The 16,316-nt window shown below is 46.0% G+C and overlaps 1 protein-coding gene across 2 annotated transcripts; it reads left to right on the forward strand.

Moving 5' to 3' along the window:
* Positions 1-519: 519 nt before the first annotated feature.
* On the forward strand, positions 520-7,524 carry LOC141167008 (uncharacterized). 2 transcript variants are annotated; one of them, XM_073654293.1, is made up of 2 exons: positions 520-685; positions 6,009-7,524. In XM_073654293.1, the coding sequence occupies exon 2, from the start codon at positions 6,282-6,284 to the stop codon at positions 7,323-7,325; it is 1,044 nt and encodes a 347-aa protein (XP_073510394.1). In that variant the 5' UTR covers positions 520-685; positions 6,009-6,281; the 3' UTR covers positions 7,326-7,524. The 2 variants fall into 2 exon arrangements, with proteins under 2 accessions (XP_073510394.1, XP_073510395.1); XM_073654294.1 differs by lacking the exon at positions 520-685 and adding an exon at positions 5,201-5,293.
* Positions 7,525-16,316: the final 8,792 nt, after the last annotated feature.

Below are 16,316 nucleotides of genomic sequence, written 5' to 3' on the forward strand. Positions count from 1 at the left end.
CTTGGATAACAAGACTAGATTTATATACAGGGAAAAGGGGGTCATATCTTAGGAACTGAGAGGAGCAGGAACACAAGAAAAGCAACGTCGGATTCAGGAGAACAGCGGCATTTATACCAGATATGAAAAATCACGCATTTATGGCAAGTTAAAAATGGTCAGAACCGGGAGACATATAACTTGGTTGCTCACTATATCCCGTCACTCAGCTTTTCCGGCCTCCTGAATGTTACATCTGGCTGGTTACATGTGGATGTGTCACTAGGTCTGACATGATTATTGTATAACTGGACTTGTCGCTAGGTAACAATGGCGGCCATGTTGGTTATCACCCAGCTTTCCCAAGTCTCCGTCTGGTTATTAGAGTGTAAGCTCCGCGGATTAAGTGATCCCTGGCGGACAGCAGTCTATTTTTACGGTGGTATCCCTCCTTCCTGTGGCCTGGTTTCTCTCCTACTCCTCCTCCTCAGCCCCCCGTCAGACACACAGATGGTGACGCTCGGTTATGCAATGTCTGACCCACTGACACACATTTTCTGAGAGAGACAGAGGAGAGATGCCAGGAAACTAGAGCACACACGGGAGGAGGAGATAGAGGCTCAGAAAACAACAAGAGACAGCACAGGCGGTGTCACTGGCACAGGAGACACCCGGGCAGCACACACCGCCAACACCCAGCTGGCAGGTAAGCGATGCCACCCTACCCCATATACCCAGTCTATCCTAAGCGTGTACGGGGCCATATCCCAAACACCTCTGTACGGGGCGTGCACTAACTGCAAGGTGCGTGTCAGTTGTACCAAGGCGTGGAGCAGAGCTGAGTTTGTCAGGTGCAGCAGAGCTGAGTTTGTCGCATTACACTCTTACGTGGGCTATAGTGTGTACGGGACCACGTATGAAACACTGAAGTACGGGACGTGCACCAACGACGAGATGCGTGCCAATTGTACCAAAACGTGGAACACAGCTGAGTTTGTCAGGTGCAGCAGAGCTGACTTTGTCACAGAGCTCTCTTATGTGAGATACCAAGTTGTGCAAACATGACCCGTTCGGCTCTGCTACCTTTCTTTGGAAACGTCGCTTACATCTTGCAACAGATGTGTGCCAGGCGCCTTCCATCTGTGCGACAGGTGGGCACCATCTGTATGTGATATGTGGGCATTGTGTACACGAGCTGGGCATAAATAGGATAAGTGCCAGTTGGGTATTAGAAGTGCTGGAGCTGTGCCCTACTTTAGAAGCGGGCGTTACCTTATTAGTGATGCCAAGTAGGGAAAGTATATTCATAGACGGAGGTATGCTAGTTATATACATAGCAAGCGGGTACGAGGGATGGGCATCACTTCTGGGCACAGTATAGAGAGGTACATAGGGCATGTGCCAGTCATCTGCCAACCTGTAGCTCTCCAACTCTTGCAAGACTACAACTCCCACCCTGAGTAAACTAGGAGCTGTAGCTTTGGAAGAGCCGACGTTCACACCTGTATCTATGTGGGAGAAGACTACGGATGTAGCAGAGCTGAGTCTGCCATGTAACTTTCTTCAGTTGCCTCCTGTTTGCTTCCTGATAATATGAAAAATCTCCCTGCAGTCCTATGTAAAAAAAAAGCAAAACGACTCCACACCAGTTGCCCTACAGTCCTAAGAACTGCACCAGATGGCAAACACAACTCTACGGTGTTTGATGGATAAGACAAACCGGAATAAGTGACAAACTGAGCTCTGCTACATATGACAAAGTGTAGAGAATAGTGAGACTTCCTTTAATCCTGTTGCTCCAGAAAAAAAAGTGAAAAATCCGTATTTTATATATGAGACCTAAAGATAGGTAGGTGCAGCAGAACTGAGTTTGTCACTTTTGTGTTCTTACATAGGACTGCAGGTAAATCTACTACATCATCCGCACTAATACAGGGCGTTCTCAACATTCATACAAGAAACGGTGACAAGTTCAGCTCTGCTACATGCTCATCAGGTTTCACCCTGCTGGGAATAGCAATAATAAGGCTCCCGACACTTCCTGAATGCATGACTTACAGGGACAACTATTCATGTGGAATTAGGCGCCACGTGCCCGCTGATTCCTGATCTTCTTTCCCCACCCCTCTGACAAAATTCCCTTCACCTCCCATTCCCGGATCCCATCAAACCGGGTTACAAAACCCGGTAATACCGGAGAGCGGCAGCTACATGCCACAGAGATAAGCGGCAATTAGGCCGTATTTTCATTCCCAAAAGCCGGGACATATGTAACATCTCATTCATGTTCACCCCAGCATAATAACAGTGAGGACAGTGATACTGTGCGGAAGGTCAGACACCAGGAATGGTGAGGACAGTGATACTGTGCGGAGGGTCAGACACCAGGAATGGTGAGGATGGTGATACTGTGCGGAGGGTCAGACACCAGGAATGGTGAGGACGGTGATACTGTGCAGGGGATCAAACACTAGGAATGGTGTGGACGGTAATACTGTGCAGGGGATCAGACACTAGGAATGGTGAGGACGGTGATACTGTGCAGGGGATCAGACACTAGGAATGGTGAGGACGGTGATACTGTGCGGAGGGTCAGACACCAGGAATGGTGAGGACGGTGATACTGTGCGGAGGGTCAGACACCAGGAATGGTGAGGACGGTGATACTGTGCAGGGGATCAGACACTAGGAATGGTGAGGACGGTGATACTGTGCGGAGGGTCAGACACCAGGAATGGTGAGGACAGGGATACTGTGCAGGGGATCAGACACTAGGAATGGTGAGGACGGTGATACTGTGCGGGGGGTCAGACACCAGGAATGGTGAGGACAGTGATACTGTGCGGAGGGTCAGACACCAGGAATGGTGAGGATGGTGATACTGTGCAGGGGATCAGACACTAGGAATGGTGAGGACGGTGATACTGTGCAGGGGATCAGACACTAGGAATGGTGAGGACGGTGATACTGTGCGGAGGACAGATACCAGGAATGGTGAGGACAGTGATACTGTGCAGGGGATCAGACACCAGGAATGGTGAGGACAGTGATACTGTGTGAGGGATCAGATACCATGAATGGTGAGGATGGTGATACTGTGCAGGGGATCAGACACTAGGAATGGTGAGGACGGTGATACTGTGTGAGGGATCAGATACCAGGAATGGTGAGGACGGTGATACTGTGTGAGGGATCACATACCAGGAATGGTGAGGACGGTGATACTGTGTGAGGGATCAGATACCAGGAAATGTGAGGACGGTGATACTGTGTGGTGGGTCAGACACCGGAATGGTGAGGACGGTGATACTGTGCGGTGGGTCAGACACCAGGAATGGTGAGGACAGTGATACTGTGCATGGGATCAGACACCAGGAATGGTGAGGACTGTGATACTGTGTGAGGGATCAGATACCAGGAATGGTGAGGACGGTGATACTGTGCGGTGAGTCAGACACCAGGAATGGTGAGGACGGTGATACTGTGTGGTGGGTCAGACACCAGGAATGGTGAGGACAGTGATACTGTGCAGGGGATCAGACACTAGGAATGGTGAGGACAGTGATACTGTGTAGGGGATCAGATACTAGAAATGGTGAGGACGGTGATACTGTGTGAGGGATCAGATACCAAGAATGGTGAGGATGGTGATACTGTGTGAGGGATCAGATACCATGAATGGTGAGGATGGTGATACTGTGTGAGGGATCAGATACCAGGAATGGTGAGGACGGTGATACTGTGTGAGGGATGAGATACCAGGAATGGTGAGGACTGTGATACCGTGTGAGGGATCAGATACCATGAATGGTGAGGATGGTGATACTGTTTGAGGGATCAGATACCAGGAATGGTGAGGACAGTGATACTGTGTAGGGGATCAGACACTAGGAATGGTGAGGACAGTGATACTGTGTAGGGGATCAGATACTAGAAATGGTGAGGACGGTGATACTGTGTGAGGGATCAGATACCAAGAATGGTGAGGATGGTGATACTGTGTGAGGGATCAGATACCATGAATGGTGAGGACAGTGATACTGTGTGATGGATCAGATTCCAGGAATGGTGAGAACGGTGATACTGTGTGGTGGGTCAGACACCAGGAATGGTGAGGATGGTGATACTGTGCAGAGGATCAGACACCATGAATTGTGAGGACAGTGATACTGTGTGATGGATCAGATTCCAGGAATGGTGAGAACGGTGATACTGTGTGGTGGGTCAGACACCAGGAATGGTGAGGATGGTGATACTGTGCAGAGGATCAGACACTATGAATGGTGAGGACAGTGATACTGTGTGATGGATCAGATTCCAGGAATGGTGAGAACGGTGATACTGTGTGGTGGGTCAGACACCAGGAATGGTGAGGATGGTGATACTGTGCAGAGGATCAGACAGTATGAATGGTGAGGATGGTGATACTGTAATCAGACACTGGGAAGGATGTACAGGGCATGAGAAGTGGTACTGTAGCACAATTACATGATATGAGGTGCAAACTAAGAAAGAAGAAGTGGTACTGTGAGATATACATATTAGTCGCTTCCAATGGGGTCACCTACTAGAAATGACATACAGGACATGAGAAGTGGCACTGTGAGATATTTGTAGTTAAGGATAAATACCAAAACCACAGTCACAAACAAGATCGGAAAAGTGGTACTGTGCCATATATGTAGGGTATGGATAGATACCATGACTAGGGTCTAGAACCAACCAGGGGAAGAGATACTATACATATAATGATTGTGTATACGGCTCTGTCATGCACTTACTGCAGCACAGTACCACTATATTCATTGCGTGGCAGAAGTTGCCTGGCATTAGAAGGCTGGCACAAGGATTCTGATCGGAGAAGGGTGACTGGCATCGCAGGGTACTAGGAGTCCAGCTGGCACAGGTGTTGGCACATCAGGGTATTGGCAGAGAATGGTGGTACACCACAGGCTGGCAGGGAACGGGTGCATGGAGTGAAGGGTAGTAGTAGTGAATGAATGTGTCGAGTGTTTGGAACGGCGTGGCACTGGTGTCCTGGCAGGGAGGATTGCTGAGCTGCTCTCGGTGTCTGGCATTGAACGGGTGGTTGGCAGAGCTGGGCATTAGTCTCTGGCTCAGCGCCCTCAGGTTTGTTTATGAAATCCTGACCTAGTTTCCGTGCCTCGCGCTGGCAGATCACATGGCAGCGAGATTAGGCACGTGGACTGGAGGAGAAGGGGAGGGTGGAGGAAGCAGGGTGTGTGCGCATACTAACACACTGACACACATATGTGGATGGAGGATGCCAGGGTGTCCTGGGGGGCACAGACAGGTAACATACACATCTAGCAGAGCTTATCTTTCTCTGTCTTATAAAGTTATGGCATATTTGGGATCAGTGGCAGTCAGGGTTGGACTGGCCCACAAGAGAACCGGAGAATCCTCCGGAGGGCCCTGGCTTCTCCTTCAGGAGAGTTCATAGTGCAAACCTTGCAGCTGCTATGGGGCGCTTGAGTGGGGAAGAAAGGTGGGCCCTCAGAATTAAATCCTCTGGTGGGCCCAATGTTCTTCAGTCTGACACTGGTGGTAGTGGTCCACCGGCAATCTTCATCAAGAAGGAACCAAGTTTGCTTCTGCATTGCCATTGAGATGCCAACTTGGCACTTTGCTTTGCCCAGGGTCTTAAGATAGAGAGGGCTGCTAGGATAGTTCTCCTGGTGATTGTGCCCTTATCGTTAAGTTGGGTGGCCCTGCTCATTTTTTCCATGTAGACGACGGTCCATGTGAAAAATTCGCCCACATGTGTACCCGCGGCTTAGTCACCTGGATTTGATAATTCCAGGTTACACCTATGTATATAAATAATTCTATGTAATAACAGCGCAGATTACAAAACACAAAGTCACCGCTATCATTACCATATGAAGTAAACCAGGGCAAACGTGAGCCCATTGCATGCCAACCCAGCAGGGTCAAATTATGTAAGGACGTGGAGGGAGGGGCGCCATCACATCACTTTCCTAAGTTTTTTTTTTTTTTTTCTTTAGGCGTGTCCAGAAGAGCAAAACCTGGCAAACAGGGAAACAGAATTACTACCGGGCAGAGACGCGAGACGCAGAGGATCCTTCGAGCATCACGGCTCTGAGCACAGTGCACCTAAGATGCCCAAACTGCATGCCGAGGCCGACCAAGTGATACCTACTTCCATCCATCATCTCAAGATCCAACGTTCAACCTGAGCGTCTTCATAACCCGACCTTACAGCGACGACTGCTACAAGTCTTCTTGAGGTTGACACATCGAGAAGAAGTCGGCTTGACATGGAATCTCCTCTCTCCAACTTCTCTTCCATGGACGATGAGCAGCATCCCAGGGGCAGAGCCAGTGGCAACCAAATGGGCCCTGGAAGCGGGCGTCGTAAACGGGAGTTCATCTCCGATGAAAAGAAAGATGCCAGTTACTGGGAAAAAAGGAGGAAGAACAATGAAGCTGCCAAGAGGTCCCGTGAGAAGAGGCGTTTTCACGACCTGGTCCTGGAAGGAAGGGTGGCAGCTCTGGACGAAGAAAATGGGCGACTCAGGAGCGAACTTCTCCAGCTAAAGCTCCGCTATGGACTTATAGAAGCAGCCTCCTTTCTGGACGCCGGGCATGGACTTGGAGGGTGTAAAAGTGGAGATGCTGGGTCTCTTCTGTGTACCTCTGATACCTCTTCCTTCACTTCTTCCTACTTGGGAATGAATTCTGACTCCTCGGAGGCAGACAGTGGAGGGGGAGCAGCAAACGACAGCTATTCCCCCCGTGGGTCACTATCAGACCTTTCGGATCAGTCCTCTAGAGACAGTCCGGTGCCACTATCTTATGGAGACAGGAGGGCAATGGAAAATGACTTTACCAACATGTGCCCGGTGGACAGCAACCCCTCTTCGAGATTATCGGTGCCACGCAGTGGTGTGATTCTCTACAGAGTGGGTGGGCTCACAGTGGACCCTCAAAGCAGGCATATGGCAAGTCCAGAGCTCACAGATCTGAGCCCCCTGAAGCACCTGGTCAGAGATGGTAGCCCCCCACCACTACGCTCCTCTATATTTGTTCATGCAGACAGTTTGCAGACTCAATACCAGCAGCTGATGAATACGGTGGCTGAGGGCACGGGGGTGCCAAGGTCGCCCAAGTCTCTCCATTCGGGATACCACAGTGAGGACAGTTGCAGTGAAGAAGGGGCATCTAATTCCTGCTCCTTGGAATACCCGACCTACCAGGATGTGGCAGCGGCCGTGAAATTACCACATAAACTGAGACTGAAAAGTAGGTCACACGGACAAGAGGGATGGAGGGCGGACAAGGGGCAGGGCGAGGAGAACTAACTGCAGCATTTTACTGTTTAATGACTGAAGCCAAATACGTGGGTACTACTATTCCTAGAAATGTTTACCCATAGGTGCCACGCCTGGGACTACGGCACCTGTGCCACTGCTGTACGATGAGGGTAGACGGAGCTGAGAGCTATGTTGTATATATGTAATGTGAGTAGACTAATAAAAGAGTATAAAACTGTGTATAAAATCTACAGTCTACAGTGTAATCAATGCATAATGGTGACTGCTACATGTGTGATGAGGAGAGAAGGCCGCAGTGTCCATGTACCCAGTACACCCGACTACCCGATACAGTCAGTAATACAACCTGCGGTGCATCCTCATATGCAGTCTACATAGAGATGTCATCCACAACACGGTAAGTATCACTGCACTGATCCTGTGTTATACTCCAGAGCTGCGCTCACTAGTCTACTGGTGCAGTCACTGTGTACACACATTATATTACTGATCCTGTACTGATCCTGAGTTACATCCTGTGTTATACTCCAGAGCTGCACTCACTATTCTGCTGGTGCAGTCACTGTGTACATACATTACATTACTGATCCTGTACTGATCCTGAGTTACATCCTGTATTATACTCCAGAGCTGCACTCACTATTCTGCTGGTGCAGTCACTGTGTACATACATTACATTATTGATCCTGTACTGATCCTGAGTTATATCCTGTATTATACTCCAGAGCTGCACTCACTATTCTGCTGGTGCGGTCACTGTGTACATACATTACATTATTGATCCTGTACTGATCCTGAGTTATATCCTGTATTATACTCCAGAGCTGCACTCACTATTCTGCTGGTGGAGTCACTGTGTACACACATTATATTACTGATCCTGTACTGATCCTGAGTTACATCCTGTGTTATACTCCAGAGCTGCACTCACTATTCTGCTGGTGCAGTCACTGTGTACATACATTACATTACTGATCCTGTACTGATCCTGAGTTACATCCTGTATTATACTCCAGAGCTGCACTCACTATTCTGCTGGTGCAGTCACTGTGTACATACATTACATTATTGATCCTGTACTGATCCTGAGTTATATCCTGTATTATACTCCAGAGCTGCACTCACTATTCTGCTGGTGCGGTCACTGTGTACATACATTACATTATTGATCCTGTACTGATCCTGAGTTATATCCTGTATTATACTCCAGAGCTGCACTCACTATTCTGCTGGTGGAGTCACTGTGTACACACATTATATTACTGATCCTGTACTGATCCTGAGTTACATCCTGTGTTATACTCCAGAGCTGCACTCACTATTCTGCTGGTGCAGTCACTGTGTACATACATTACATTACTGATCCTGTACTGATCCTGAGTTACATCCTGTATTATACTCCAGAGCTGCACTCACTATTCTGCTGGTGCAGTCACTGTGTACATACATTACATTATTGATCCTGTACTGATCCTGAGTTATATCCTGTATTATACTCCAGAGCTGCACTCACTATTCTGCTGGTGCGGTCACTGTGTACATACATTACATTACTTACATTACTGATCCTGTACTGATCCTGAGTTACATCCTGTATTATACTCCAGAGCTGCACTCACTATTCTGCTGGTGCAGTCACTGTGTACATACATTACATTATTGATCCTGAGTTACATCCTGTATTATACTCCAGAGCTGCACTCACTATTCTGCTGGTGCAGTCACTGTGTACATACATTACATTACTGATCCTGTACTGATCCTGAGTTATATCCTGTATTATACTCCAGAGCTGCACTCACTATTCTGTTGGTGCAGTCACTGTGTACATACATTACATTTCTGATCCTGAGTTACATCCTGTATTATACTCCAGAGCTGCACTCACTATTCTGCTGGTGGAGTCACTGTGTACATACATTACATTACTGATCCTGAGTTACATCCTGTATTATACTCCAGAGCTGCACTCACTATTCTGCTGGTGCAGTCACTGTGTACATACATTACATTACTGATCCTGAGTTATATCCTGTATTATACTCCAGAGCTGCACTCACTATTCTGCTGGTGGAGTCACTGTGTATATACATTACATTACTGATCCTGAGTTACATCCTGTATTATACTCCAGAGCTGCACTCACTATTCTGCTGGTGCAGTCACTGTGTACATACATTACATGTATATTATCGACTTCAAAATGCCCTTCAGTAGGGTTATCAATAAGGGAACAACAAAAACATTAAACTTTAGGAGGGCGAAGTTTGATCAGCTGAAAGAAAACCTTCAACTTATTGACTGGGACAAAGTTCTTAATCAAAGGAATACGAATAGTAAATCGGAAACCTTCAAAAGAATTCTGAATACTCAGTGCGAGAGGTATATACCGTATGGGAATAAAAGGGCCAGAAATAAGAGGAAACCAATATGGTTGAACAAGAACGTAAAAGGGGCGTTAAATAGCAAAAAAGAGGCATTCAAGAGATTAAAACAGGAAAACAGTAAGGAGGCACTAATGTGTTACAAGGAAAAAACGAGAACCTGTAGAAAACAAATAAAAATAGCGAAGGAGGAAACAGAGAGATGTATTGCTAGGGAAAGTAGATCAAATCCCAAACTGTTCTTTACGTATATAAATAGTAAAAGGATTAAATCGGATAATATTGGACCGATAAAAAGTGAGGAAGGCAAAATCATAGAGAAAGATGAGGATAAAGCTAATCTATTAAATAAATTTTTTTCGACAACTTTCACAAAGGAAATCGAACTAACAGGCGAAATGAGAAGTGACAAGCTTAATCCTCCACTAAGTATGACAAATCTAACCCAAGCTGGGGTACAGAAACGCCTCAGTAACATTAAAATAAACAAATCACCAGGACCTGATGGCATACACCCACGGGTACTAAGGGAACTAAGTAATGTGATAGACAGACCGTTATATCTTATATTTAAGGACTCTGTTGAGACTGGGTCTGTGCCACTTGATTGGCGACAGGCGAATGTAGTGCCAATATTCAAAAAGGGAGCGAAAAGTGACGCCGGAAACTATCGGCCGGTGAGTCTGACGTCCGTTTGTGGGCAAAATTTTTGAAGGCTTCATTAAAGAGGCAATTACGGAGCATCTTGATGCTAATAATCTTTTAACCCCGAACCAACATGGATTCATGAGGAATCGCTCCTGCCAAACAAACCTGATTGACTTCTACGAGGAGGTTAGCTCTCGAGTAGATCAGGGGGAACCAGTGGATGTCGTGTATCTCGACTTCTCAAAAGCGTTCGATAGCGTGCCACATAATAGGTTGGTATACAAAATGATGGGGCTGGGGGAAAATGTCTGCAAGTGGGTAGCTAACTGGCTAAAGGATAGAAGGCAGAGGGTGGTTATAAATGGAATATACTCAGATTGGGTAAGCGTCACTAGTGGGGTACCACAGGGGTCTGTACTAGGCCCAATGTTATTTAATATCTTTATTAACGACATAGTCAATGGGATAAATAGTAAAATATCAATATTTGCAGATGACACAAAGTTATGTAAAACAATTAATACAAAAGAGGACAGTGCAGACCTACAGAGGGATTTGGATAAGCTGGGAAGGTGGAGCATTAAATGGCAAATGAGGTTTAACGAGGAGAAATGTAAGGTCATACATATGGGAAGGAAAAATGGAAGTCACCAGTACTCACTGAATGGGAAATCATTGGGGAATTCAGAGATGGAGAAGGACTTGGGCATCTTGATTGATAGCAAACTAAATTGGAGTGCCCAAAGTCAGGCCGCTGCTGTAAGGGCAAACAGGGTAATGGGATGTATCAGAAGAGGTATAGCTGCAAAGGATGAGAACATTGTTCTTCCACTGTACAAAGCACTGGTCAGACCACACTTGGAATACTGTGCTCAGTTATGGGCCCCAATATATAGAAAGGATATAAATGAGCTTGAAAAGGTACAAAGGAGGGCAACAAAATTAATAAAGGGAATGGAGGGACTGCAATATCCAGAGAGGTTGTCAAAACTAGGACTATTCAGCATGGAAAAGAGAAGGTTGAGGGGGGACATAATAAATGTGTACAAATATGTTAGGGGACAGTATAGAGACCTTGCCAGGGATTTGTTCAAAAGGAGGGATATTACGGTAACAAGAGGGCACTCACTAAGACTGGAAGAGAAAAGGTTTCAGCACCAGCATAGGAAGGGGTTCTTTACGGTAAGAGCAGTGAGAATATGGAATTCACTGAGTGAGGAGACGGTAATGTCGGATTCACTAAACCAGTTCAAGCGGGGACTGGATGCATTTCTAGATACCAGGCAGATTTCAGCGTATACTTAAAAATAAAATAAAATAGTAGGTTGATACAGGGATTTATTCTGACTGCTGGTTTCAGAGTCGGGAGGGAATTTTTCCTCAGGTGAAGATTGGCTAAATCATTTGGGATTTTTGCCCTCCTCTGGATCAACTTTAGCAATTACAGAACTAACATGTCGAACTTGATGGACGCAAGTCTTTATTCGGCTTTACAAACTATGTTACTATGTTACTATGTTACATTACTGATCCTGTACTGATCCTGAGTTACATCCTGTATTATACTCCAGAGCTGCACTCACTATTCTGCTGGTGCAGTCACTGTGTACATACATTACATTACTGATCCTGAGTTACAACCTGTATTATACTCCAGAGCTGCACTCACTATTCTGCTGGTGGAGTCACTGTGTACATACATTACATTACTGATCCTGAGTTACATCCTGTATTATACTCCAGAGCTGCACTCACTATTCTGCTGGTGCAGTCACTGTGTACATACATTACATTACTGATCCTGTACTGATCCTGAGTTATATCCTGTATTATACCCCAGAGCTGCACTCACTATTCTGCAGGTGGAGTCACTGTGTACACACATTACACTACTAATCCTGTACTGATCCTGAGTTACAGCCTGTATTATACTCCAGAGATGCAGTCACTATTCTGCTGGTGCAGTCACTGTGTAAATACATTACATTACTGATCCTGTACTGATCCTGAGTTACAGCCTGTATTATACTCCAGAGATGCAGTCACTATTCTGCTGGTGCAGTCACTGTGTAAATACATTACATTACTGATCCTGTACTGATCCTGAGTTACAGCCTGTATTATACTCCAGAGATGCAGTCACTATTCTGCTGGTGCAGTCACTGTGTAAATACATTACATTACTGATCCTGTACTGATCCTGAGTTATATCCTGTATTATACCCCAGAGCTGCACTCACTATTCTGCTGGTGCAGTCACTGTGTAAATACATTACATTACTGATCCTGTACTGATCCTGAGTTATATCCTGTATTATACCCCAGAGCTGCACTCACTATTCTGCTGGAGCAGTCACTGTGTACATACATTACACTACTAATCCTGTACTGATCCTGAGTTACAGCCTGTATTATACTCCAGAGATGCAGTCACTATTCTGCTGGTGCAGTCACTGTGTAAATACATTACATTACTGATCCTGTACTGATCCTGAGTTACATCCTGTATTATACTGCAGAGCTGCACTCACTATTCTGCTGGTGCAGTCACTGTGTACATACATTACATTACTTACATTACTTATCCTGTACTGATCCTGAGTTACATCCTGTATTATACTCCAGAGCTGCACTCACTATTCTGCTGGTGCAGTCACTGTGTACATACATTACATTACTGATCCTGAGTTACATCCTGTATTATACGCCAGAGCTGCACTCACTATTCTGTTGGTGCAGTCACTGTGTACATACATTACATTATTAGTATTATTATTATTATTTATTATTATAGCGCCATTTATCCCATGGCGCTTTACATGTGAAAGGGGTATACATACAAGAACAGTTACAATAATCTTGAACACAATGTGACGGCGACTGGTACAGGAGGAGCGAGGACCCTGCCCCCGAGGGCTCACAGTCTACAGGGGATGGGTGAGGATACAGTAGGTGAGGGTAGAGTTGGTCGTGCAGCAGTATGGTGGAGCGGTGGTTACTGCAGGTTGTAGGCTTGTCGGAAGAGGTGGGTCTTCAGGCTCCTTTTGAAGGTTTCCACGGTCGACGAGAGCCTGATATGTTGGGGTACAGAGTTCCAGCGTAGGGGGGATGCACGAGAGAAATCTTGTATGCGATTGTGGGAGGAGGAGATAAGAGGGGAGTAGAGAAGGAGATCTTGTGAGGATCGGAGGTTGCGTGCGGGTATGTATCGGGAGACTAGGTCACAGATGTATGGAGGAGACAGGTTGTGGATGGCTTTGTATGTCATGGTTAGGGTTTTGAACTGGAGTCTCTGGGTAATGGGGAGCCAGTGAAGGGATAGACAGAGAGAAGAGGCCGGGAATAGCGGGGGGACAGGTGGATTAGTCGGGCAGCAGAGTTTAGGATGGATTGGAGGGGTGTGAGAGTGTTGGAAGGGAGGCCACAGAGCAGGAGGTTGCAGTAGTCGAGGCGGGAGATGATGAGGGCGTGCACTAGTGTTTTTGCAGATTCATGGTTGAGGAATGTGCGGATCCGGGAGATATTTTTGAGTTGGAGTCGGCAGGACGTGGAAGGGGCTTGGATATGTGATTTGAAGGAGAGTTCAGAGTCCAGGGTTACCCCAAGGCAGCGAGCTTGTGGGACTGGGAGAGTGGGCAGCCATTGACGTTAATAGATAGGTCAGATGGGGGATATGAATGAGAGGGTGAAAAGATGATGAATTCTGTTTTATCCATGTTAAGTTTTAGAAATCTAGCAGAGAAGAAGGATGAGATGGCGGACAGACATTGTGGGATTTTGGTTAGTAGGGAGGAGATTTCCGGTCCAGAGAGGTAGATCTGTGTGTCATCAGCATAGGGGTGATAATGAAAGCCATGAGACTCTATGAGCTGTCCCAGGCCGAAGGTGTAGATGGAGAAGAGCAGGGGTCCTAGAACTGAACCTTGGGGGACACCAACAGATAGGGGGAGAGATGAGGAGGTGGTGTGTGAGTGGGAGACACTGAATGTCCGGTCTGTTAGGTATGAGGAGATCCAGGATAGGGCCAAGTCTGTGATGCCGAGAGATGAGAGAGTCTGTAGTAAGAGGGAATGGTCCACTGTGTCAAAGGCAGATGACAGGTCTTACTGATCCTTACTGATCCTGAGTTACATCCTGTATTATACTCCAGAGCTGTACTCACTATTCTGCTGGTGGAGTCAATGTGTACATACATTACATTACTGATCCTGAGTTACATCCTGTATTATACTGCAGAGCTGCACTCACTATTCTGCTGGTGGAGTCACTGTGTACATACATTACATTACTGATCCTGTACTGATCCTGAGTTACATCCTGTATTATACTCCAGAGCTGCACTCACTATTCTGCTGGTGGAGTCAATGTGTACATACATTACATTACTTATCCTGTACTGATCCTGAGTTACATCCTGTATTATACTCCAGAGCTGCACTCACTATTCTGCTGGTGCAGTCACTGTGTACATACATTACATTACTGATCCTGAGTTACATCCTGTATTATACTCCAGAGCTGCACTCACTATTCTGCTGGTGGTGTCAATGTGTACATACATTACATTACTGATCCTGTACTGATCCTGAGTTACATCCTGTATTATACTCCAGAGCTGCACTCACTATTCTGCTGGTGCAGTCACTGTGTACATACATTACATTACTGATCCTGAGTTACATCCTGTATTATACTCCAGAGCTGCACTCACTATTCTGCTGGTGGTGTCAATGTGTACATACATTACATTACTGATCCTGAGTTACATCCTGTATTATACTCCAGAGCTGCACTCACTATTCTACTGGTGCAGTCACTGTGTACATACATTACATTACTGATCCTGAGTTACATCCTGTATTATACTCCAGAGCTGCACTCACTATTCTGCTGGTGCAGTCACTGTGTACATACATTACATTACTGATCCTGAGTTACATCCTGTATTATACTCCAGAGCTGCACTCACTATTCTGCTGGTGCAGTCACTGTGTACATACATTACATTACTGATCCTGAGTTACATCCTGTATTATACTCCAGAGCTGCACTCACTATTCTACTGGTGCAGTCACTGTGTACATACATTACATTACTGATCCTGAGTTACATCCTGTATTATACTCCAGAGCTGCACTCACTATTCTGCTGGTGCAGTCACTGTGTACATACATTACATTACTGATCGTGAGTTACATCCTGTATTATACTCCAGAGCTGCACTCACTATTCTGCTGGTGCAGTCACTGTGTACATACATTACATTACTGATCCTGTACTGATCCTGAGTTACATCCTGTATTATACTCCAGAGCTGCACTCACTATTCTACTGGTGCAGTCACTGTGTACATACATTACATTACTGATCCTGTACTGATCCTGAATTACATCCTGTATTATACTCCAGAGCTGCACTCACTATTCTGCTGGTGGAGTCACTGTGTACATACATTACATTGCTGATCCTGTACTGATCCTGAGTTACATCCTGTATTATACTCCAGAGCTGCACTCACTATTCTGCTGGTGGAGTCACTGTGTACATACATTACATTACTAATCCTGTACTGATCCTGAGTTACATCCTGTATTATACTGCAGAGCTGCAATCACTATTCTGCTGGTGCAGTCACTGTGTACATACATTACATTACTGATCCTGTACTGATCCTGAGTTACATCCTGTATTATACTCCAGAGCTGCACTCATTATTCTGCTGGTGCAGTCACTGTGTACATATATTACATTACTGATCCTGAGTTACAACCTGTATTATACTCCAGAGCAGCACTCACTATTCTGCTGGTGTAGTCACTGTGTACATACATTACATTACTGATCCTGAGTTACATGCTGTATTATACTCCAGAGCTGCACTCACTATTCTGTTGGTGCAGTCACAGTGTACATACATTACATTACTGATCCTGAGTTACATCCTGTATTATACTCCAGAGCTGCACTCACTATTCTGCTGGTGGAG

This window comes from Phyllobates terribilis, unplaced genomic scaffold (genome assembly GCF_046119375.1).
Source record: "Phyllobates terribilis strain yellow unplaced genomic scaffold, ASM4611937v1 Scaffold_11__3_contigs__length_659146591, whole genome shotgun sequence".
Taxonomy (NCBI): Eukaryota; Metazoa; Chordata; class Amphibia; order Anura; family Dendrobatidae; genus Phyllobates; species Phyllobates terribilis.

What these genes read in the sequence shown, in the direction of transcription:
- LOC141167008 (XM_073654293.1), top strand. Translation starts at nt 6,282, where the DNA reads ATGGAATCTCCTCTCTCCAACTTCTCTTCCATGGACGATGAGCAGCAT.